The sequence below is a fragment of the Cyprinodon tularosa genome, unplaced genomic scaffold (genome assembly GCF_016077235.1).
Source record: "Cyprinodon tularosa strain WSP-4 unplaced genomic scaffold, ASM1607723v1 ctg450, whole genome shotgun sequence".
NCBI classification, from domain to species: domain Eukaryota; kingdom Metazoa; phylum Chordata; class Actinopteri; order Cyprinodontiformes; family Cyprinodontidae; genus Cyprinodon; species Cyprinodon tularosa.
The window spans coordinates 423,863-449,158 of record NW_024039175.1 but is presented as its reverse complement, the minus strand read 5'-3'; the positions used below and the strand labels follow the sequence as shown (position 1 = coordinate 449,158).

Genomic DNA, 25,296 nt, shown 5'->3' with positions numbered 1-25,296 from the left:
CCCATGAATGAATAACTTTGGTTATTTAACAGATTGATTGGACAGACCTATGGTGTTTCTAACAGCCTGAACATATTTCTTAGCTTTCAAAGATTTTGCTCTTCGTGTAAAAGAAAAAACACTTTTGCATAATCTAAAAGCCAGTGTTATTGTACTCTAGTCAAAGAGCTGTGTGACTAATTATGTGTGCGTGTACTATGTGCCAAAGTTTCCGATGACATGCTCATGTTTGCATTCACGCACCACTGGCCCCCGATCAGGCTGTCTGTCAGGGGGCACACACTGAAACACAGACTGAGAGTCCAGCTGGCAGATCCAGCAGTCATATGAAAGCTTCAAGCACAATCCACATTTTGGACTTCATCACAGAGTTTCAAGCATTGTTTCAGCCAACCTTTCTTTTTCAGCCAGAAAACTCTCCTGCCATCCAAGGAAGTGCATTTGAACTTCGAAGCCCTGGTAAGGTTTTGAAAACAGTTATCAAAGTTATATAATGAATGAACCACACATCCAATCTCTGACAGTAGATAATAAACACATCAATTATCATCTATAAATCACAAAATACCTTTTTCGCTCATGGTAGACTGTAAAAACAAATACTTAGGTACATATACATGTCAAAGGTGAGGCTACTAGTTAGGCTTGGCTCTGTTTTTCTCCTCTGCTGTGGCTGTCACCCTATTCTGTAAAGGGACCAATAGTAGCCAAGAGAACCATGATAACAATCACTCTGGATGAACTAAAGAGTTCAATCGCTTCAGTGGTAAAGTCTGTCCAGGGGGAAACTTTTATCTCCTCACCGTTAAAAGAGTGACAAAATAAGTCGTCGTTGAAATGAAGGCCACTGGAACTCATGTTTGCACTTTTTCTTAACTCATCGAAGGGACACAGCATCAAGGTCTTCTGTGCAGCTGAGATTTGTGGACTTCATGCAAAACACATGCAGAAAATTAGCCTGAACCTTCATTGCAATATTCCTAATGAAGAAACCCGTTTTGTGGCAGAATCACACTGCATGTGTTTCATTTATCAGGCACTGGGGAGTTGGTCAGTAATAACGTGGAGAGCAAAGGAAGTTGAATATAGGTGCTATTATTGACAGATTTAACAATGGGGTGTGAGGTAGGACTAGAATGGTTTGGAGTGGGATGCCTAAAGTCAGTCCTTGAGGGCCGCTGTCCTGCAGGTTTTAGAGGTTTCACGGCTTTAGCACAACTGATTCCGATGACTGCAGCTCAGCAAAAGCCTGTTATTGAGCTATCAATGAAAAACAGCTGTGCTGGAGCAGGGAAACCTCTTAACCCTGCAGGATAACGGTGCTCGAGAGCCGACTTTGGGCATGCCTGTTTAGATCAAAGCATGTTCATGTGCAAAAAACCCTTGAACAAATTTGTGGCACGACTTGGAAGAACAAGGCTTACAGGAGCTCTGCATCCAATCTGACAAGCTGAAGTTACTGTGCAAAGAATGGGCTGAAAATACATGGATGCCACACTTTTCAGAATTTTATTAATAAATTAGATAATTAAATATAATTCTCTCATTTAGTTTTATGCACGCTGATGTGCTGCTATACGTTAAAAGGTTTAAGAAAGTTAAGGGGGATACAAATTTAAATGGATCATCCTCATATTGAGATCTATTTCTTTTTAGCCTTTGTAGTCATTTTCCTTATTAGCATAGGTCATCCTTTCATCTGCGCTACAAAGACATGTCCTCTTTATTTTACTGCTTTCATTATTTTCTTTTTGAATGCCACATTTCCTACATTTCCCTTGAGTGTGAATACAGACTATCATAAATAAAACACCTACATAGAGGAGTAGTTGACTGAACAACATAAGGTGGATTTAGTAATTAGTGGGCAGTGGAGTGAGAAGAGGTTGGACATTAATCTTTAGACTTCTTTCACCTTCTCCCCCTCATGCTTTATCCTAGCAGTCCCCCTCAGCACCTTGATTTCCTGTCCATTGATTTTTTTCTCTTCTCCCATTGTTCCCTATTCTTGTTGCCAGAGTCTCCCAGTAAACAAAACTTCGGCCTTCCTTTCTTTTTATGTAAAAAAACTGTATATTAAAAATAGGTTTTATTAAACTACTGTTTTGAGGGCATACCGTATTTTCACGACCATAAGGCGCACCGTACTAAAAGGCGCACTCTCAGTTATGTGTCCCATTTCTGTATTTAACACACACATAAGGCGCACCGGACTATAGGGCGCGTTTTTTATATACCGGTACATGTCCTCTACTACCTTTAAATAGCTCTACTGCGTATTTAAAAATACAGCGGGGACAAAACTAAGTATGACTGTGCTTTATTCATGTATTTATTACAAACTATTAATCAAACCTGGCAGCTGGCCGTGAGACAGACACATCGCAGATGACACAGCGCTGTGATCACTCCTAAATTAACTTAAAATCCTGAAACCTGCCGACGGAATTTGTTCGCTTTTATTACCGGTATCCTGGTGCCTGCAGTTAAAATTATTTAGATGAAAAACACCTGCCAGCAGCCGCGGTGAACTTGGAGGCTACCCGGCCTAGAGGCTGCTGATGAAGGGATTTCTACTGTCGGTGCACCGCTGGTATGTCGGGGTCTGAGCGCCTCCGACAGAAATAGATAATCTGGATGAACTGACTGCAATTATGAAGTTTTCAGGTGGACTTTCTCACTTAAAAACATATTAAAACTACTTTATTCCCACTGATCACAGCAAATATAGCTGCAAGATTTAGATTATTTAGATGAAAAAACACCTGCCAGCCATCGCGGTGAAGAGGAGGAGACCCGCCCAGAGGCTGCTGTTGAATTACGTTTTCAGGTAGAAAAATAGAGCGGGAGCAAAACTGAGTATGATTGTGCTTTATTAATGTATTTATTACAAAGTATTAATCAAACCCATCAAAGTCATCATCCTCTGTTTCTGAATTAAACAGCTGCGCTAAATCAGACATGCCAATTTCCCTTTCTTCGCTGTCAGAGTCACTTTCCGTGCCGGGCGGCTCCTCAGAAATAATGCCTGCTTTTGCGAAAGCTTGAACAACAAAGCCAGCAGACACGTTATTCCAAGCATCTACAATTCATCCGCAAACGGTGGCGTTAATTGCCCGGCGCTGCCTTCCACTTATCGTGAAACTGTCGGCCATCCATCGCTCCCACGCCGCTCGCAGCCTTACTTTGAACGGCCGGTTCACACCGATGTCGAGCGGTTGAAGTTGCTTTGTCAGACCTCCCGGGATAACGGTGAGCACAGCGTCCATTTGATTCACCATGTTTTTCTCATCAGCTGTGAGATGGGCACGCATGGAGTCACAGATTAACTGCGATGATGATGCGTGGAAAAAAACACCTGTTCTCCTCACATACACCTGCCTCAGCCACGCTTTCATCATCTCCTCATCCATCCAGCCTTTTTCATTTGCGTTAATATCATATGTCATCAGAGTGATGTGTCTGTCTCGCTGTCAGCTCCCAGATCAGCTTCTCTGATTGGTTGATGCGGCGCGTCCAGCAGCAAAACTTCAATTTTTCCATCTCGAGCAGCAGCAGCGCGTTGGCGGTGCGTCAGATGCTTAAACGCTCCCGACTCGCTGCGCCTGCTGCTCAAAACGCGCTGCGGGACCTTTTGCTGCGCCTATACGCGCGTCAACCATTGACTTTGCATGTAAACTCGCTGCTTCTGCTGCACCTGCTGGGTCCGGTTCACACCTATGTCGAGCGGTTGAACAGCGAGCACAGGGTTAATTTGTTTCCCCATGTTTTTCACATCAGCTGTGGGATGGGCACGCATGGAGTTACATATTAACAGCGATGGTGATGAGTGGAAAAAAAAAACACCTGGTCTCCTTACATTCAGCCACTCTTTCATCATCTCCTCAATGAGGTGGTCTCAAAAGTCGCAGTTACAACACACATAGGGCGCACCGCACCAAAGGGCGCACCGCACATTTTGAGGGGAAAAAAAAGACGTTTAAGTGCGCCTTATAGTCGTGAAAATACGGTAGCTTTTAATTCATAATTGTTTGCACATATTTTGTGCTCTTTTGCTTAAAATTCATCTTGTTTCTAGTTTAAGCAACACTGTCCATCAGGTATTTAGTCCACATGCCAATAGTTTAAATTTGAACCACATCAAAGTACACTTCTTTAATGTGGGATTGCATGATTTGCTTTTGCTGTTCAGTAGTGTGTGTGTGTGTTTTATGTGAGGTAGATAAGAACATCTAGCATTTACCTTCTATACGTGTCTAGATAGGAGACATAACTGTGAATGGTCTGAGTGCAAGACCAGGGAAAAAAAAAACAAAATAAAGAAAAACAAAGTAACAAAAAAAACAACAATATTAAATAGATATGTCTGAAGTGCTTCACAAAAGCAGAAATAAAATCACAGAGATAGATCAATAAAGAGACAGAGAGTAACAAAGAATGGTCCAAACATGGCGGAATAGCTCCTAGTTTTTTAAAACTAGAATACTTGCTGCCAGTGGAGCTACAGTAACAGCCTCAAGTACAGCTTATTACCAGTTTGACACTTGGCCTGTTGTTGTTCTCAGTTGTTATACACTGTTTTGCATTATTTTAATTACACTAATTTAAAGTGTTTCATGAATAACTTGCCTGCTTCCTTTTTGTATTCTGGGTATTAAGGATAAATAAATTTGAAGGCGGAGCCTTGTGAAGATTCGAGTATCCTGTTATTGCATAATCCATGCTTTGCATGACCATATATAGCTTGTATTGTCTCATACATAAGGGTAATGAACTGCAATTTATTTTCCGAATGATTGTACTGTAATATGTTAGAAAAATAACTAAGGTATTGGAAAATTATAGAGTACTTAAAAACATAACTAAACAAATGTATGTAGCTGGTGAAACAATCTAAAACTGGTTCATTTTTACCCCATTTGGGTAGAAGAAATATGAAATTATGCAGTTAAATCAACCAAGGAGTTTTTTTTTTTAATTCAACCCAGCATTTGTGTAGAGGCTATTAACAAATATGTGTGGTTGAATTTATCCAAATTTGCAGTTAATTCAACCCATAATTTGGGTAGAAAATTATAATCAGTGTGTTTGGTTATAATGGACCAGGCCATCTTTTGGGGTCAAATCAAATACTGCTGGGCTCGTGCTATATAGCCAAACAGCTTGGCTATATCTGACCAATTTGTTTTTAGTGTTAACGTGAAAAGATGAGACTTTAAAAGCAATTTAAAAATGTTCAAAAGGAAGACTGTCTGATATGAGGTGTAAATCATTCCATAGTATGGGACCAGCTAGAGTAAAAGTCCTGTCCAATCTGAGTTTATGCCTCACTCTAGGTACCTATATTGTTATTTCTTGATGCAGATTAGTGGGAATGTCACCACTGTAATTTAAGTGTGAAAATATTTTTAAAATATCATAGCCTGTGGCTATTAAATGTCTCCCTGTTTAAGTGTTAAGACACATAATATATAGGTGAATCATTAATGTTATGTACTGCCATATTTTTCTTTAAATCTGGGGCACTAGACTTAGATATTGTCTTATTTACGTAAATTTTGTCCCATTTTTTCTCTTCAACTCCCATCTTTCTATACTGTTCTTAATGTAAATAATCATGTTGTGGAAAACCACCAAAATCATTATCCCCCCCATCAAAAACATGCTTTCATTAAAAGTTGGATCAGACAACATCTGTTGTTTTAGCAATTAACTTTGTAAAAACCTTCTAAATGACATTCATGGGACTTCTTAGCATAATCCTGAAACATTTTTCATTGAATTAAGCATGATCACATATATAACTAGATTTTTTTCTTCATATAATTAGAGAATATCTAATGTACTCGAAGGACGTCCCTAGTAATTTAGATTTTTTTTAATCAACAGCACTTAAAAGGAATAGTGGAGGATTTTCAGAACATTCTTAAAAACACTCACCCTCTCTACTTAAAAAAAAAAAAAAAAAAAAAAAAAAAATGAACATGCATAACCCTGTACCTGCTCCTGACAGGGAACGCCCATTTCTCCTCATGCACGCTCTGTTTAAAAGCTGTTTGCATCGCTCATACTAGCTTACTTTCCAGAAGAACATTTGCAATTTTTCCACCATGTCAGACTCACCTACGGTAAGTTAAAATGATGACGAGCAAGTAGGACGGCCTTACTTAAACATATCTCCAGAATGATCGACTTATAGGAGGACCACTTATTTTGATGATCCACCTGGAAAAAAAACATCCTTCACTATCCTTTTAAAATAAAGAACACCTTCACAATGCAGAAATATTTGCAGATACTCCTTCTTTGGGTTTAAAATATAAATTGTGTGGATAAATCATTTTCTTAGCTCTGGGGGGAAATTCAATTGTTGCACAAAAACAAAAGCTCCTTTCAAAGCAGAGGTATTGAGCTCATGTTTCCTCAGACTAAGAGATACTTTTTGATTTTGCATTAGACAGAATCCAGCAAAGTCCAGCTTGATGAATATCTGAGAAAGCTCTTAAACACTTTTAACAAACTCTAGAACAGAAGCAAACAGCATCGTTAGCAGATAAGTTAAGGTATCAATTAAAACTATTTGCATTTTGTATATTTTTTCGTTGAATTTAACTAAAATGGAGCCAGATAAATGATTCAAAGGTTGTAAAAGCCACTTCAATGCTTTTGCTTTTGAAAGCTGTGAGTCAGTCTGATGAGCAACTATTATTCTACTCAACCAGAATAAAACATCTTAAATAAACAAGAAAAGTACTAAATACTTATATATATTTCAGCAGATAAACTCATTGGGTCAGTTGCTTCAAATGTCATTACACCCTTAACAGTGAAAACTAAAGAATATACAGCATTGTAAATTAAACAGAAAACACCCAAACATTAATGCCTTAAGGATCTGCCTCTGTGTAAATTTACTGGAATCATTTGAGCCAGATATTTAGTTCAATGTATTAAATGTTACAGTGACGTCACTTTTCTATGAATCTTAAGGAAAGCTCAAGGCGATGAATACTGATGAAAACCATAAGAGCATACTACTTCCCAACGGTCACTGCAAGACGAACCTTTCATTTAACTAATCTTACATTTATATAACGATTACTACGATAAAGTTTCAAGTTACCCTTAAACCAAGATCTGGTTCAATAAATGTTTGAGTGCAAAAAGATTTAGGGGAAAATATCCCTTCATTCACTCTTTAAGAATTTTACTGTCATGTTTAAAGCAGAGCCGTTGAAGCAAAATACATTTCAGGCTCCTGGGTTACCCTCAGGAGTATATGCATGCTGTATACCACATGCAACAAAATAATTGTTTTGGTATGTGTTTTCATGCAAAAACAATGACCAGGTTCCTTTGAAGAGCTTTAAAGCTGGAAGAAATTGAATAAACTAACGCTTACATTTTGTCATGTTGTAACCACAAAATCAATATATTCCTTGAGAGTTGGTGAAGTGGTACAAGAAATGAAGTAAAAGGGTTGCAAATGAGAGGGTAACTGAAAGTAAAGTGTGGATTTATTGTTTGCTGCAATTACGGCTGCAGGTCTAATAATTTATTTCTCCAACTTTTATTTGTGCATTTTTATTAGCAAAGTCAAAAGGCAAACTCAAGACTGGAAAGTCAGTTTGGATGGGAAAAATCTGGGAAGATGGGTTTTTAAGTTTTACCCTCAATTCTCAGCTAGAATTTGAATTAAAATTGACTGAGCTACAGTACACCAATATGCTCAGAGTCAGAGAGACTGGTAGCCGAGTCTTCGCTTTCAAATATATTGCATTTTTATTTTTTCAGGTTTATTAATAGGGTTACCCTTTATTTTACTCCTATGAACTTCCCTTACTGTGTTAAGCAAAACAATCTGTGTATTATGATACTGCCACCACTTTGTTTTATCATAGAGGTGGATGCTGCAGTCACCATGCTACCGTATGTAAAGGCAGTTTTCCAGCATTTTGAATGCAAGTTCACTATTGGTCTCAAGAATACCTAAAATGTCCAGCACATATTCTCTTGAATTGAAAGTTTACTGCATGGTAAAAACTCTCAAAAAGCCTTGAGAAAAAAGCAAAATTTATAAGTAAATGCACACAGGCGGCTGTGTTAGGAGGTCATTTCCATTTGCTTCAAATTTTGGATCTTCGAGTAAAAAAGAATAAATGCAACAGCACACAACACTATTCAAACTTTTTTCTGAAAGACTGCAAGCCATCCCCAATTTTTTTCACCTGAGAAAGGTGAATTCTGAAGATTCTCCATCTGATACAATTTAGCGTTTTTTAACAAATACTGCCTCAGTTAATGTATATCTTTTATGGTAATTTTGCTTTGATATATTAAAGAGGTAATTCCGTGCAATAGATTTACTGCATCACATGACCTAAATGTTATTTTTGTGGAGAAACTAAAAACAAAAATAATTAAAGAAAATTGTTTTCTCCAAGTTACTTTAGGGTGACATTTGCACTTAAATAGTGTTGATATTATTTTAAATTTCTGTCATTTTTCGTTTATATTCAAAATAAATTAGGGCTGAACGATTTGGCCAATAAGGTATGTTATCAGAATCGATAAAAAAAAAGCCCCAAAAGATTGCCAAGAAGGCCCACAATAGAAGCTTGTATAAACTTATGAAAATTTTGTTGCCATGTTTATGAAACTCTTGTAATTAACAAAAGACATGTTAACATGACATAAAACATTGCAATGTATGACATATCAGAAATTTCATATCATATTTACAGAAATACAAACCATTTCATAATATATATTGATGTGAAATTATTGTCCAGCCTTAAAAATGAATATATAAATTCTGGGAAAGTAAAACAAATGGCTAAGGGTAAGTTGACATCAAATAGAGCCTAAAACAGAACTAAACTCAACTTTTTGTATTAAATAGACACTTAGTTTTTTTTAGTTTCTGTCCAAAGCTGCCCTACTGCACTGTACAGAACAATCCCTACTACCTCTCCTCTGGTCCATCACTGCTGTGTGAACTTAGTAATAATCTCAACTAGCTACTAAACCAAAACTGAATTGCTGATGAAAAGAAGCAAAAATAAACAAAATAAATGAATAAAATAATTGTAAACGTACATCATCTAATCCTGCAGACATCTTGGAGGGCCTTAAAAGCTTTCCAAATACGGGTTTACTGCTTTAAAGTACATATTTTGAAGTCATTTTGGGTTGCACAATAGATGTCATGATGAAGTATCCTTAAGGATAAGGTCTTTCCTAAGGTCAGGTTTTATTCTCATAGCTGCTTTGAAAGGTTGAAATCTGTAGCTTAATTTGGCTAAACTGAATCAGAAGCTCTAGATTGGAGCACAGATTAGAGAATAAGAAGCGTCAATTGGTCCTGTCAAGATAAAAGCATATTTAAAGTGGCTTATCTTCATTTCCATCTAACATCTGAAAGACTATGAGAGATTATATTGTAGGTAAAAAGGAGGAGAAAAAAGAGGAGATTAGACAAAGCTCATCTGTGTAGATATGAAATCCAGCACAGTATCAGTGAAAGATGCTCTGGACTTCAAAGCCTTGAAGCAGCAGCGTGAATGTGAAGGGATGATCCATCATGTTACATCATGTCTACATTTGGGCTTGTGTAACCGTTTCCAAGGCATCTCAAAGGACAGTAACTGAATTCCTTGGAAAATGAACTCACTTGTCCAACATGGACGGAAAAAAAAAAGTTCTGTTTATAATTCTTGTACGATATCAGATTTTATAACATTTAGCTAAAGCACAGGGGTTTGCTACTTGAGATTAATAGCAAGAGTGAATGGAAGGAGCTTTAAATCATACTTAACACATGATGCTGTGTATTCAAGATTTATACCATACAGAAATGTCTGTGACGAGAAGCAGTTTTATCTGATTTCATAAACTGTCTTGCCTTTTCGTTGTTGCACTGTCCTGCATTGACTGCTTTAAGCACGAAAAAGCTGCTTTTTCCCCCCTCCCTCAATCTTATTCTATTTGAATAATTCAGAGCCTTTCATTCTTCTTTTTTAGTTCTTGTTCCCATCTGTTTTCACTTTTGGTAAGCATCACCATTCGTCAAAGTTAAAAATCTAGAATTATGCCATTTATTTTTGTCTAATTTATTTTCCTAGCCTCAATCTTACATGTATTTCATTTTAATCTTTCTTTTCTCTAATCCTTAGGATTACTCCTCTAGATAGTACTTAAATCATCCATGCTTCCAGTGAACTTTGTTGAGGTGAGATGGCATGACTTTTCTGACCACCACATCTCTCCCTTTTTATTTCATCTCAATCCTTGATTTATGTTTTAGATGTGGGGAGCGATGAATCCTTGAGCTCTCTCATACATAAAGGAAGAGAAATAGTAACGGTTTATTGATGATATGAACAAGCCGATACTATTTCTGTTCACTAAATCAAACCAGTCTCCCCTTAAAATAATCAGAGAATAAACATCCTACTTTGAATGATCACCGCCCTGTATCTCCAGCTATGCACACTTTTATTGCACTTTGCTTAACAGTATATACTAGCCATCAACATTTCCATAAAGATGGAGGCATAAACATTTCCCTGCTTTCTCTTTTACCACACAGCATGACCCTGATTTCTCTCATCAGCTCTCCAAGCTCCCTTCTATTCCCTCTCCACTTTCTCTGCTCGCTTTGTGTCGATTCACAGCTGGAAGTAAACTGCTGGTTTGATCTTCAAGCATCCAATCTGCTCTCATTCTCAAAAACTTTGCATTCAATGTTTTGCAGCAGTGTAATGTTAAAAGGCCCACAAAGAAGGACCCCCCACACACACACCTTTAGTTGTTTTTCCACTTTGCTTGCTGTGAACAAAAAGGAGTTTTGTGTGTCGAGTTTCCCCCAAAGGCGTTAGAACTTTGGAATTAAGCAACTTTGGTACAGTTTTTGTGTAAATATATTTTCATAAATCTCAGCTGTATGGGTGCCAGAAAAACACAAATACTGTGTCTAATAAAAAACATCTTTAAAGGGGAAGCAGCCCCCCACCCCCACCCACACAGCTGTACTCCATCCCTGTAGACAAGCTAATCTCAGATAAGGGAGCAAAGACTGGCTTTTTTATTAATGTGTCCGGCTCTCCAACAAAGGCAGGCAGAAAGCAAACACACACAAACATCCCAGATGAAGTAAGTAATTTGCAGACTCTTAAGTATTTAAGCCTTTCAAACAATGATTTCATATAAGCTGGTCTGAACACAGCAAGAGCAACTATTAACTTAACTCTGTTACTGTATTTGAATCATATTCAGACTGCAAAGCTATTTATTTTCTCTTTGCTCTCTCATTGCCCTCTCATTGTACAGTTTTTTAGGTATAACCTTTGATATATTTGCAGAGTTTAAACCGAAGATCAGGACACTGCAGATTTTCTTGGGTAAATAATAACAAGCCTGTAAACATAGAGAGCTGTATTATCACGAGGAGCAATAGCTAATCTTTCTTTATCTTACAATTAATCTTTGCACAACAGCAGCAGATACAAATACAAATTATTTGGAGGCTAAAAGGAATGCGTGCTGTGAATAAAAACCAACTTGGAACTAAACCTCAAAGAAAGAAACTAGGCTTTAAAGGTGCATTGCACAAGTTTAGAAGTGTTATATATATATATATATTTAATATATATAATCAAACCCACGGTACAGGTGACCGTGATTCGTTTGATTCCCGGCATTCCCGACATCCAGGTGGACCCTTAGGCAAGGTCCTTAGTGCTTAGTGGCCTACCTCAGGCATGAGTGAAACCGCAAATACAAGAGCCATACCGGCTCGGATGTTGCCCGGGTTAACAAGGTCCGCGTCAGTTGCTAGGGAACCAGGGCAACTTGATGACAAATTGGCTACTGGAACAAGACATATATGGACTAGAGCAGAAAACTTTGAACTGATGAAATGCTACTATACAAGCGTCCCCAGTGAGATGGGTTACATGCAGAGACTATGGGAGTTATGGCAGCTCCGACAACCATCTTAGCCATTTGTTTGAACTTTCTACATAGTGCACCTTCTCAAGTAGTTCGAGGAACAGAGGGCCAAAACGCAATAGATAGGGATAGTTTGATTAAATTTCATTTCAGGCTGCATATGCATTTCAGCAACAAACAGATTTCTTAAAGCCTGGCTTTGCAGGAACTCTCACTAGTGAGAAGCCTTTAAATCCTGATGTGTGAAGGACTGTGCCACGTTCTTTACTTCTGTCTCAGTGTCCCACAAACTGAAATTAATTCCTGCATTTGACTGGGTAAAAATTCCAAAAAAGTAGAAAAAAAATGGTAGGGCATTTTTCTAAATGCAAGAGCTGCAGTAATTGTCCTAGAGTCGCACTGGTGGTCAAACAAAATACTCTCTTAAGAGTGAGTAACAGGAAAGATGTATATGCTCCAAAGTTATAATAACCTGGATAATTTTGGATCACAGTGTAGCACTCAGTTTGAGACTTGACATGTACAATTATTCTTAACTACAGCTGAGGTTCATGAAGCCTTAAGTGGTCAGAGATTTTTTTCCTGTTGCAGAGGCACCTTTGATACTCAAGGTTTTCATCAATTCACATGATACAGCTACTGATTTTAATCCATTTGTTTCTAGCCCCTTGCTCTTCCATACAGTTAGTTTGTAACCTTTGAATTCACAGCTTATTCACAGCTTTAGGTTTGTGATCTCAACCTCTGCTCTGAGCAAAAATAATTTTTCCTATGTGTATAGAGAGACATGCAGTATATAAACTAAATACTTCCCCCTCCTTTAACCCATTACTGATGGGCTTAAAGTTTGAAGCCCATAAGAAACAGCGCATTGATTATGAGCTGTAATCCTGTACTCCAGGTGCGGTTTGGATGTCCGGAGCTGTAATCAAAATGTCTGCCCCTTCCTGTCATATTAAACACAAACTGCAAACTTGAGTTTCAACTTGAGATGTGAAAAAACCTGTCTCAAAAGTGCAAAGTTGTTAGTGAAAGGTGAAAAAGTGAAGCCTCACAAGAGCAAGCAGACGTGACACAGCAGACATGCATGAGCTGCATTATCTCCACTGCACAAACCATATTTGCAACATTGTCTGTAACAACTACAGGGTGTTTGCTGGTCAGCCCCCATTTGTTAATGTCTTCGGTCAACCTATTGGCTATATTTGCAGCTGCCTGTCTTGAAGTAATCTTGGTGGTCTGTAGCACGAGATGCGAGGCGCCACTCATTATCAATCTAATGGGAAGTCACCTTAATGTCCCATATCCACGATATTATCTTTAGCTGTTTTAAATCCAAAATCGTTCCAGACATCAGACTTCAGTTGGGACAGCATGCTGAGGGTTGTGTTACTTGGGTTTGCATTTGCACACCCCTGCTCATTTAAATGTGAACGTCATGCGTGTCACTATAAATCCAAAATCCATTAAATCGATTTTTTTACCCAGCCCTACATATCATAGAAACAACCTATAGTTTTAAATGGAGATTAAAACCAAATAAATCATATGTGCATCATTCAAAATTTAATTGAGTTAAAACTATCTTAAAGATATTTTTTTATAAAACATTTTAACCTTTCATGAAGATACATAGCTTCCAAGTGAAAAACAACCAAGGAATCTGAAGCTGAAAATGCTAATACCCAGAAGGAGGAAGTAACACAAAGCCTTTGTAAGTAATGCTGTTTATTTTTGATGAACAGTTCAATTTCGTGTCAGGGTGTGAGCTAAACACATTAAAACATTAGCAGAACCCTGGACTGATCTCATATCAAACTATGAAGATTTTATGCAATGGAATACATTTTTTTGGAACCTGTAATGCTAACATCCTGGGCTGTGTTGGAAAAAGGCAGTTCAACAATGCACACACCTAAATCTTGGGATAACCTGACCTTTAATTATCTTTCTGGTGGTGTTTTAGGCTTCTACAGGGGAAGCTTAAGGGATCTCTGTGAACTGCAGGACATAATTTATGAATCTATCTGCATTTATTTAATCTTTTAAAATCAAAACCATTATAGTAGAAATATACTTGGTAAATGTTCTGTTGTCAGGGTATTCACACAAGCGTGGGCTATCATGATTAGCATCACATCCCATCTGGTCAGTGCTTATCAGTTAAAAGTCAGTCCACAATATATGTAAACACCTACACTTAACCAGCTATAGGAAGCATTAAATTACTCCACCTCTTTGCATCATGCATAATATTCCTGAGCTTTTAGGTTGCGCTGGTCATTTGCATGCATAGAGAATAGCACATAAGAGGCCTCAGAAGGTTTAAAACTGCAGCTGTTGCTCTTAAAAGTCAATTAAACGCAAATGCTCTGTTAGGAACACCCACATGCATACACATTTGTTTAATAAAAAGTGCTGAATGTGTCAAGATAAATTTTAGGGCTGGATATATGAGCTTTGTCCTTACCTGCACTCACAGTGATGGCTTCAATAAACTGGTCTCTCCAGCTGTTGGTACCTACCAACAGAGCTAAGTTGGTCTTCTTTATCAGCTTGTCCACCGTATTCTGTCAAACAGAGAAAGAAAAAATCTTATTTATCTAAAAAGATATATATTTTTTCAAAACCAGTTTCAGGAGATAAGTATCGGCTCCATGGTAACACAAACTAAAGGACAAATCTTTTTTATGTTTCTTCAGTCCAAGTGTTACGAATTATTGCAAGTAAATTAATGGAAATTTATTGCAATTGAAATCATGGAATAAAAGGTAGTTGACTGGCCTGTCATCTGGTCTGGTTACCAGTATTGAGTATTCATTTTGGGGACTGAGCCTTTTAAACTCCGGAGAAACTTTTTTACCTTTTAAAGCATCATGATGTTTTTTTTTGTTTGTTTGTAATAATTTGTTCAGATAAATCAGTCCCCTTCTGTTTTGGTCAAATATAACAGTATGCCAGTGTTGCGAGGGTCTCTCTATGATGCAGTTCAGCCTGTGATTGTTGCTTCAACACTTCAGACCCCAGCTCTGTCGTCCTCGCCCTGCATTGCCAACAGATGCTATAAAAACTCTATAAAAAGTAGAGAACATTTCCCATTTTATGTTTGTTCTTTTGTTTTTATTTTGAAAACACAGTGTACTTTTTGGTAAAAAGAATTAGGAGTCTTAAGAGGTTCTTTAACCATAAATGCTTTTATTCAACTTTTAAGCATCTTTACGGACCTGAAGTGTGTACAAGGTTTCTTCATTAAACAATAGAATTAATCTTATTTGTCTTCAAACAATCACCTTTCACAGTTTTACAAATATCGTAATCTACACTGCTATTTTGTTTCATTGTTTTTCTGTTTTTTTTTCTAACATTTGGGTGCCAATTATTCCAGTGTTAAAGGAAGGAACCATGTCAGATTAGGTTAACACAAACACTTCAGCAAATGCATGCACTCACATTCTAATCAAAGGAAGCAGTAGGAATTGTGCCCTTCTTTTTGGTTCACTTCAGAAGAAAAACAGGATGCTAATTGGGCTGAATGGTGCTTAGGGATGTAAAAAGGGTCCCCCTGCTGTTGTTAAACTCCTCCTTCCAACACAAACACACACACACATATGCACGTGCATCTATATGAACTCTTTTGTATTCTCAATAATTATCCATTTACAAAATAGCTAGATTTTTAGATCAGCTCTTCCCCTTTTCTGAATGATTACTGTTTTTATCTAATTTACTGTACATATGTACCAGTACTATGGCAGTGTATCAGTGTAAAGGTGGATATGTAAAATACTACACCTTTACTGCCTCCACAGTCTGGATTTAGATAAAATCTTCAAGGATCAAGTCTTACCCAGATTTAGATTTGAGGGTTTAACAACATAATTTAGATAAAAATAATTTGCAAGCAAATGGTTTTCTTTATCATCTGGATCAATAACAGTTGCTAAACATAATGGATAAAATGAATATTGTACTTTTTAAATAGGATTTAAACCTCAGATAAACTCTTAATTTAACTATAAATTTGCACAAAATGTCTTCTGCTTTTTTGCCATCTGATATCAGACCCCATTACGCTCTACATCCCACTAACACTCACCACTTTAGATAACTATAGGATCTAGTTTCACAAAGATTCACACAGATGTATAATTTCATGCACTGGAGCTCTTGACAAAGTATTGGATCTTGTCAAGTAGCAAGCCATTACTGGGAGTTATTAATTGTCTGCCTAAAGTGAGCATGTAGGTGGAGCGACCGGCAAAAGAACATGCATTAGAGCACACAAAATGTAACGTGGACGGTAATTACATCCAAGCCCATCTTAAGAGAGTGCGTGGGAGAATTGAGGAAATGACATACAGATGTTATGCAACTATTTCCTACTTGCAGAACGGTTCATCCAATGCATTTGGAAGTTTCCTTTGGTTAGATTATGTGGGCATTTGTGACAGTAACAATTTAACTAAGAAATATGACTGTCTCATTGACTGTAATAAAAAAAAGATGCGTTTCTCATTTTGTCTCAATACACAAAACATAAATAGCTTCACAGCAGGTGCAGGAGTGGCTATATACTGTATTTCAGTCTGAGCTTTCCATTAACATTATGTCTACATGCACAGGGATCAGAAAATTTTACTTAGTACTGTTTAATCTCTGTTTTGCTTTAAAATTGTCTCTAAAACTGGCTTTTCAAGCCTCCGGCCAAAACACTGCTTATTTGTCATTTTTCCTTAATGCTTTTTTAGAGATGTTTCTCTCTACCCAAAGGAAAGAGAGAGGCCATTTCACTGTGCAGGAGTCCCTGTTTGAGGCCAAACAGAGGGGTGAAGGTTAATGCTCTCCTTCAGCTGGGTAAAGTGGTGATCACAGAGTGGCAGGTGTTTACAGGACAGGTGGCATGTCTCATCACATATCTCTGACCTACACTAATGCTTCAGCAAAATCTGTGACAAAAAGAACCTCTTCCCTGAAAACATTTAGCTTCTGCTTGATGAAAACAACGCTAAATTGTAAAAGGCCGCTTATTCGCTATTTGTGATATAAGCAAACTAGGGCTAAAACAATCAGATTATTCGATTATCATAGCCTTTGGCTATCCGATTAATATCAATTATTAATCGATTAATGGAAAAAATTCATAAGATTAATCAATTTGGAAAATATTCGTTAAGCTCTAAGTCAAACCATCAAGCAAACCAAGATCTAATCTTACAGCAGTATTTCCACATTTGTTGGTGAATGGCCTTGAATGGCCTTAAATGTCACCATAAGAATTTTATATTGAATCCGGTACTGCACAGGGAGCCGGTGGAGCTGTTGGAGAACCGGGATGATGTGGTGGATAGAGAGAGTTCTTGTTATAATGTGGCCAGCTGAGTTCTGGACCAGTTGTAGTTTATGGAGTGATTTTTGAGGAAGGCCAAAGGGGAGAGAGTTACAATAGTCCAGTCAGGACGTGACGAGGCTGTGGACCAGGGTGGCAGCAGTGTGAGGAGTAAGGGAAGGACGGAGGCGGTTGATGCTTCTTAAGTGGAAGTAGGCAGACCGGGTAATGTTATTGTAATGGGATTGTAAGGATAGGGTGCTCTTGAGGATGACACCCAGACTCTTAACCTGAAGGTACGGTTAGATGGAGGAGCTGTCAATAATAAGTGGGAAACTGTCAGTTTTGGAAAGAGTTGATTTAGATCCAATAAGGAGAACTTCTGTTTTACTACTCTTTAATGGAAGGAAGTTGTTGGTGAACCAGGCTTTTATTTCAGAGATGCAATCTGTGACGGAGGTGGGAGGAAGAGAAGATGATGGTTTTGCGATGAGGTAGAGCTGGGTGTCATCGGCATAGCAGTTGATGTGAATGTTAAATCTGCGGAAGATATTGCCAAGGGGAAGGAGGTAGATGATGAAGAGGAGGGGCCCCAGGACAGAGTCCTGAGGTACACCTGAGGTGATGGGGGAGGGGTCTTCAGTTGAATGAACTGAGTGCGGCCAGAGAAATAAGAAGTAAACCAGTCCAACGGGGTGTTAGTGATGCCAATCGAAGAAAGCCTATTGAGAAGGGTGGTGTGACAGATGCTATCAAAAGCTGCACTCAGGTTGAGAAGGATGAGGATAGTGAGTAACCCAGAGTCAGATGCCATGAGGAGGTCATTGGTGATTTTGATGAGTGCTGTTTCAGTGCTATGAAGTGGTTGGAAACCGGACTAGATCTCTTCATATAGGCTGTTGCTGCTGTTACTCTGGCTTTTGTTTGATTAAAGAGAAGCAGGGCTTATGAGAAACATGTTAATCCTTTTGACTGTGTCCAATCCCATGGAACTACTAAAGGAAACTTAATATTAATCTTAATATTTTAATAAAATTTACAAGAATCAATATAAAATTGCATCTGACAGGATTGTGACAGCTGAAATTTAAACCAGTTTTATCAGTGATGGATTCTGTATGTTACTGGTGCTTCAGTGCTCATTCCCAGCAATGATTAATGATGTTTTCCAACACGTCTCTGAGCTAACTGCTCCATAACTGATATCTCTTATTGTTCAAGGTCACGGATAAATGCTGCACTCACGTTACGGATTGCCTTTTACACCAAGACTGACAGGATGGAGCAGATTTCATCTTAAAACAAATACCCGCACATTTAGGTAATGCGCAAGGTCAATTGAATCTCCTTGATGTTAATGCTATTTGGGGGATTTTAAAAAATTAAAATCAACAGACTGGAACCAGAAGAGCAACGTAATCCAACAAGGATTCTGAGAGGAAATTGTCCAGAAGTGGCACTAAAATACAGTATGACATAAAGCCTGAACAGTAACACCCCCTGACATAAATGCGCTCTGTAAAACAGTTAAACACCTTACATTATCTTACTGCAAAAAGAACTCAAACGTACCTTAAACTCGTATGATTCCTCAATGATGACCTCCAGTTTGACGTGATCTCCCAGCATGGGACGGCCCATTTCTGCTATACGCCGCTCCTCTTCATCTTTTCCCGTTAGTGGCTCTTCTTCCTCTCCTTCTGCCTTTGGCTTTTCCTCTGAAAAGATCACAGGAACAAATCAGATGGTAGAATTTTTTCAACGCTAGAGCAGGGGTGTCAGATCATGGTTTTGTAAGTAATCAGGAAGCCTTGATCTTCAAGGGTTCTGGCATAGAAACTTGGGATAAAAACTGGATTGAAAGGATTGAGATGATATTTTGGTTTTAGCGGATGGATTTCTGAATAAATGATACATATGGAATCTTCTTTCTCAATCTATGCACATTTGTGCATATACCTAAATTTAAGTATAAGGTCAAAGTATTAAAACTAAATAATTTACTATTCATTATTAAATAGTTTTTCAAAGCAGATAAAAAAAAAAAAAAAAAAAAAACTGTTTAGGAAGAAGGGATCTGAAACAATTGGAACGCTTCTATCGAAAGCCACAGTCATAGAAACAGCAAGGAGTAAAACACCTAGGGCAAGGAAGGGGGACAAAAGATGCTTTTTAGGAAAAAAAAAGTCTTACTCTTATAGGGTTTACTCTTTAATACATGCTCTGTGGATACAGATGTCTGCTGAAATCCACGGATTACATTATATAGAACCGCTTTCCCTGAATGATCCTCCTACATGTTTAGGTGCATTACTTAGATTTATCTGTGGCTTTCCTTTTATCTGTGACATTTTAGTGCTGCTGCAGTGAAGTATTCCGACTTCTATTCCATCTGCTACTTTAAGGTGGTTAAGCTAAACCCGAAAGTAAAACAGACTGATTACTGTATGTGGAGACTTGCATAACCACTGCAATGCTGACTAACTTGGCTGTATGCATGTATCAACATATTTTACTATATGTAATATGGAGACACAGTGTGGACAGGAACATGCCAAAATGCCTTTGACTAGTGACAGCATTGCTTAGAAACAAAGCAGAACATGTGCTGTTAGCCTGACTGCTTTCAGAAGTTGGATTTAGTCTATTTATTTTTGGGTTGACAGGTAAAACTTATTGTGTGTCCTTGAACCAGTTTCTCACTTTGTGTTCACGTTGATACAATCATATTGAGACAGAGAAAACTATAGGTGTTTAACACAATTCGTTTCTTTAGATGGCAATGGAGCCCTTTGCCTGGACTGATTTGACAATTTGAAGACAGATCCATCCTGGCACAGTTGAAGGACTACACTGCCTTGACCGGACTCCTCACAGGAGTCAAAAGTTTAAATCCTATTAAACAAATTCACAGAATTACAGGGTCTGACCTGGAGATGAGGCTCCTATTTAGATCTTAATGTCCACAACTCTTGACAAAAAAATATTTTAGTACAAATATTGATCTTTAAAAAGGATTTGAAGGGGGACCAGCCAAGGACCCATCAAGGAAAGTCGGGAAATCTTAAATGGCTTCTACGTCGAAACAGTATTGTAAAAAAAATCAGCTCTACTTTCAGCTAAATTCTAAGAACAATCTGCTGTGTAAAAAATTTTTTTGTTTGTAAACCTCTGTTAAGAATGTTCTTTAAAAAGGTGGGTACTTATTCATCAGTGGTGTCTAAAGATAATTTTACTACACCTCATTCAGTCAAAGCAGTTTTTTTAAAAGCTAGAAGAGATTTTTACTGCAGGAACGAGCAGCGAGCTGAGCTTTGCAATGCCAATTGGCTAAAAAGTCATAAAGTGGGTGGATGTTCAGCACACTTTGAACACAGACTGACAGGAGAGATGATGGCGCAGAACCACTCATTCAATGACAGCATTCCTAAGAAAAAGTGCAATTTAAAACTAAATGTTTACATGGTTTACTCATTATGTGTAAATTAAAACTATCCACGTCGGTTAGAAGCAGCTCTGATCTAAAGAAGCTCCTCACATAATCAACTGATTGATAGCTCGCTGCCTTTATCAACACATCTTACTTATTTCCTAAATGTTATGCTAAATTCACTTGCAAGGCTGTTTGGCTGTTCTTCTATGCAACAACACTGGGATTATAGCCCTGCCTTTTTTTCCCTCTGGAAAAATGCAACCCTGGTTTAATTCTATTGCAAAACATATTTTATTTTTGCCAAAAAGTATAATTTTTTTGTTTCATACCTATTTCCAGATTAAATCAATTTAATACTACGTTATTAATCCCCGAGGGAACTTCAGTTTTGTACACCCTGTCCAAATGTGGGGGAATACCGTGTCCGAGGCCTTGCTGCTACAGTATGAAAGGCGCTGCCCTTAAGACTGTCATCGTGCAAAAATACAAAGATTTTAATTTTCTTTACTCGTCTTTGATTACATGAAAAAAAACAATTACATCTACCTAAATATATTGTAACTCATGTGTCACATCACAACTTGAAATGGCGCAGATTACTTTCCTATGTTTCCCAATATGTGGTCATTTTGATTAATTCTTGAATTAAATATCATCTAACATCTTATATGTCACAACTGATCTTTCAGTTCCAGCTAAAATAAGTAGTAGTAGTTGCCTCCATCGTGTAGTAACAGAGTTACCAAACTAGATTGCAATGGAATTACTGAATTAGTTACTTTTCTGGAGAAGTAACTATTAACTGTAAGTAGTTCTTTGTGTAAGGTAACGATCTGAGATTCTCCTTTATAGTTAAAGGTATAGTGGAAGATGTCCTTTTTCTGGGTGGATCATCAAAATAAGTGGTCCTCCTAAATGTCAATCATTCTGGTGATATGTTTACATAAGGCCGTCCTACGTGCTCGTCCCCATTTTTTACTTACCGAAGGTGCGTCTGACATATCAGAAAAATTGATAATCTTTTTAAAGTAAGCTTGTATGAGGGATGCAAACAGCAACTTTTAAACAGAGCGTGCACGAGGAGAAATGGGCTCATGCATGCTCTCGTACGCCGTTAATAGTTGTTCCCTATCAGGAGTGGGTACAGGGTTGTGCATTTGCATTTGTAAAGTGAGTCTTTACAAAAATTTACAAAAATCCTCCAAGACACCTTAAAGTAGCCAACTGCGATCATCTTATTCTCATTTTTCCAACAAAAAGCACATCTTTCCTCTCACCTGTTACATTTACTGTATGTAAAGCCTACAAACAAATACAAAGGTTTAAGCAAACTGTTTTACTCCTTAATGTTTCTGACCCCCCCCATCCTCTCTTGCATTATGCCAGTGATGCTGCACTGGTGAGTTTATCTAGAGTTTACATAAAATAACGTCATACGTGCTAAATATAACTGAGGAGGACATAACAGGTTAGTATCAGGGCGTAGTCAAAGTCATTCAGTGTTTACATTGTTTCAGAAGCATCTGTTGATGTCATGTTTGCTTTTGTCAGCTGTCAGCCCGCTTAGTGACGTTGCTTTATTTGTAACTTTATGTGAAGTGGGAACATCCGCAATAGTCACTCAGGACGGATTTTAATGCCAAGTCTGCTGATATCTGAATCTATAATCAAGATATCTAAAATCATAATTTCAAATAATCACTGGTAAATATTTAAAATGGAGGAGCGGATAAAAAAAGACAAGAAATATTACAACTTTAAAATAAAGCTGGTGATGGACAAAAATATGTAAATGTTTTAAAGAGGAAATTCTTTTAGATAGAAACAGTCACAACAACCATATGAAAAGCAGTCAGTTTTCCTCTGAATAGCAGTTCAGTTATGGACTCTGACTGACGCAGTATTTCAGTGCTGAGATTTCTGTATCATTTTTGAGATTGTAAGTAATCTGATGATTACTCTGGCAGCCATCAACCCCCCACCTCATCCCTGCGCATTGCTGTTTTAATATATTATGTATCAGTGTCTGATCCTCCTAAGCTTACTCCTGGTGACATGGGTATGATCACACTCAGCCCCTTTCCTATGTGTCGTATTACTGTTTTCAGAAAGTGAAGGTGTACTCATAGTCCCAGATAACAGTTATAAAGGTTACTCGCTCTGTTTGACATTTCCAGCATAAATTATTAGTGAGTAGAGCCATTCTGGGAAGCCTATATAGAGTAAAATCAAATCTGTGAACCATCTTATAAAGCACAGCACAGCTTTCTCTCTCCGACAATGTTTCCCATTATTCAACGGCATTTCTAACCATTCATCTTCAATAATGTTATAGATTCGTCTAGCAGGCTGTCCTCAAACCTTTACATTTATTACTTTATGTGCCATCAATACTATAAAACTGGAGGGCCTTGTCTTTGATACTGGTTGAACGCCCACAGTTCAGCATCAAGCTGACACTTTATGGAGTTATTTTTATGTCTTTATTAAAGAAAAAAAAGGGTGAAGAAAGGAAGAATCATTTTGAAAGTAAAATAAATCTATTAAAGAGAACTGTCTACACAGATAAAAAGAAATGTTATTTGAAAACGATTTCCAAGGAAAAAAGCACTTTCAAAAATATATTTTTCCCATGTGATTTTTTTGTAATCTGAGTGAAAACAAAATCTCTGAAAAATAAATTTCTCTCTCACAACCTTCTTCTTTTCTTTCTCAAAGCTTAAGTCTTTGCTCTCGATTCAGGATTTTTCTCTCAATGTGAAAAATATGCTACGAGCAGGACTGTTTTCCTATTAGCCACTCTCAACACATTTGACAGCTGAGTGGTGATATTAGGTGCGTCCGAGATTAAATGCGCATCGCCTGGAAGGTGGACGAGAGCTTACAGCGGTGTTGATTGGCAGGTTTAAGTCTGTTATGAAGCTGGACAGAACTTTCTACAACTGAACAAGATAGCTAATATCACGTTTGTGTTATGCAACTTATTGGTGAAAATAACACATCAACACAGCCGTAAGCTCTTGTCCCCATTCCAGGCGAGGTGCAGCTACAGGTGGAGCCAGGCAGTCTGGGCAAATGGGGGCGTAGCCACCTATACACAAAATATCACCACTCAGCTGTCGATTCTGTTAAGACAGGTCCGCCCATGACATTTTTTCCACATTGAGAGAAAAATTAATTGAGAGCAAAGACTTTAATTTTTGAGAGAAGATACTTGATACTCGGATTGAAAAAAAAAACCAACCCAATATATAAAATATATATTTATATATATTTTAAATAAATATATATTTTTCTAAGAGTCTTTTCTCCCCTTGGAAATCATTTTAGAAATGTCCATTTATTTTTTACTTATTTAAAAACAAAATGTTTTATCAGTTCTATCAGTTTCTATCCCCTTTCAGATCGTAAATTTTCTTGAATTTAATAAAAATACAAAAAAATTGGAATCCCTATCCTGGTGTATCAAACAAATATATAACAATGCAATATCTAATCCGTAGCTTTTTCCAAATGTTGTTTTCCTAAATATATTGTATGCAAGCATGAGTTCTACAAAAAAAAAACCTTCTATAAGTCTTTAATATTAGTCGCATATGTTGCATATACCTTAATATCCTTTATTTCCAGGATATGTTAAACACAGATATGAGGGTTAAACTGTGATGAGGAAAACAAATCACATGGTATCACAGAAAAATATTGAATACTTGAAGACAAGGTTTAAAACTGTCATTGCCAAAGAAAAGTTTCTATAATCTTAAACTGTTGAATAGCACTTTCCTTGGTGAAGATTTAACATTTGAACAACTTATAGTGCTTAGCTGTAACGATTTTACCAAATAAAAACTCTTCCTGGATCATATATACCTATATGCTCTCTCTCTCAGACACAGAATCAGCTTCTCCTCATATCCACTGTCTTAAAGATCTGTGTCAGTAACTGCAATTCACTGTAGAGTCATAACGTGCTGGTAGGATCAAAAGGTTGAGTGAGCAGAGAGAATGACTGTGATCAAATTTTCCATGAGGGTATGTTATGAATACTACTGCCTGCCATTATAGCGCTGAGGGCTGCGATTCCCAATTTCCTTGGCTGAGTTACTGCATAGAGCATATAAGCTTCCTACAACATACAGTCATGCATTTGAAATGTGAGTGTTCTCTGTGAAAAGAAACTGTTTAATCTGGAAAAGAAAATCAAAAAATGAAATTTCAACTGTTAATAAATGTCTATGACTTAGAATCTATTTCATCCTTTTATTGAAATATTTGTATTTAGAAACCAATTGTAATGTTGGCAGGCTGCATGCTATGATAACTGCTTCTGATGTGTACTTGGTGCAAAAAAAATCCAGGTATTAAATACCAATGGCATTTTCTACCTATGACGTGCATATTTTCCCTATGCATGCCTGTGTTTTCTGTGAATACGTCTCATACTTCTGGATATTTCAATTGATAGTATATTATTCATGGATACAATATTTTACTACAATGATTGCAGAAAAACATTTACCTCATTGCATTGTGTGCTTGGAGCAAATAAAGAGGTTCTATAAAGTGAAATTAAAGCTTCATACAC

The 25,296-nt window shown here is 37.5% G+C and overlaps 1 protein-coding gene across 2 annotated transcripts in view; it reads right to left on the bottom strand.

The window, feature by feature from the left end:
• Positions 1–25,296, bottom strand: part of LOC119793391 (sodium/calcium exchanger 1-like) — a 184,765-nt gene that overhangs the window by 16,832 nt on the left and 142,637 nt on the right. For both annotated transcript variants that reach the window (XM_038300557.1, XM_038300556.1), the window contains exons 6-7: positions 18,851–18,996; positions 14,423–14,522 (exon numbers count right to left, since the gene is read on the bottom strand). In XM_038300557.1, the coding sequence (XP_038156485.1) occupies positions 14,423–14,522; positions 18,851–18,996 (246 nt within the window). The remainder of the gene's footprint in view (positions 1–14,422; positions 14,523–18,850; positions 18,997–25,296) is intronic.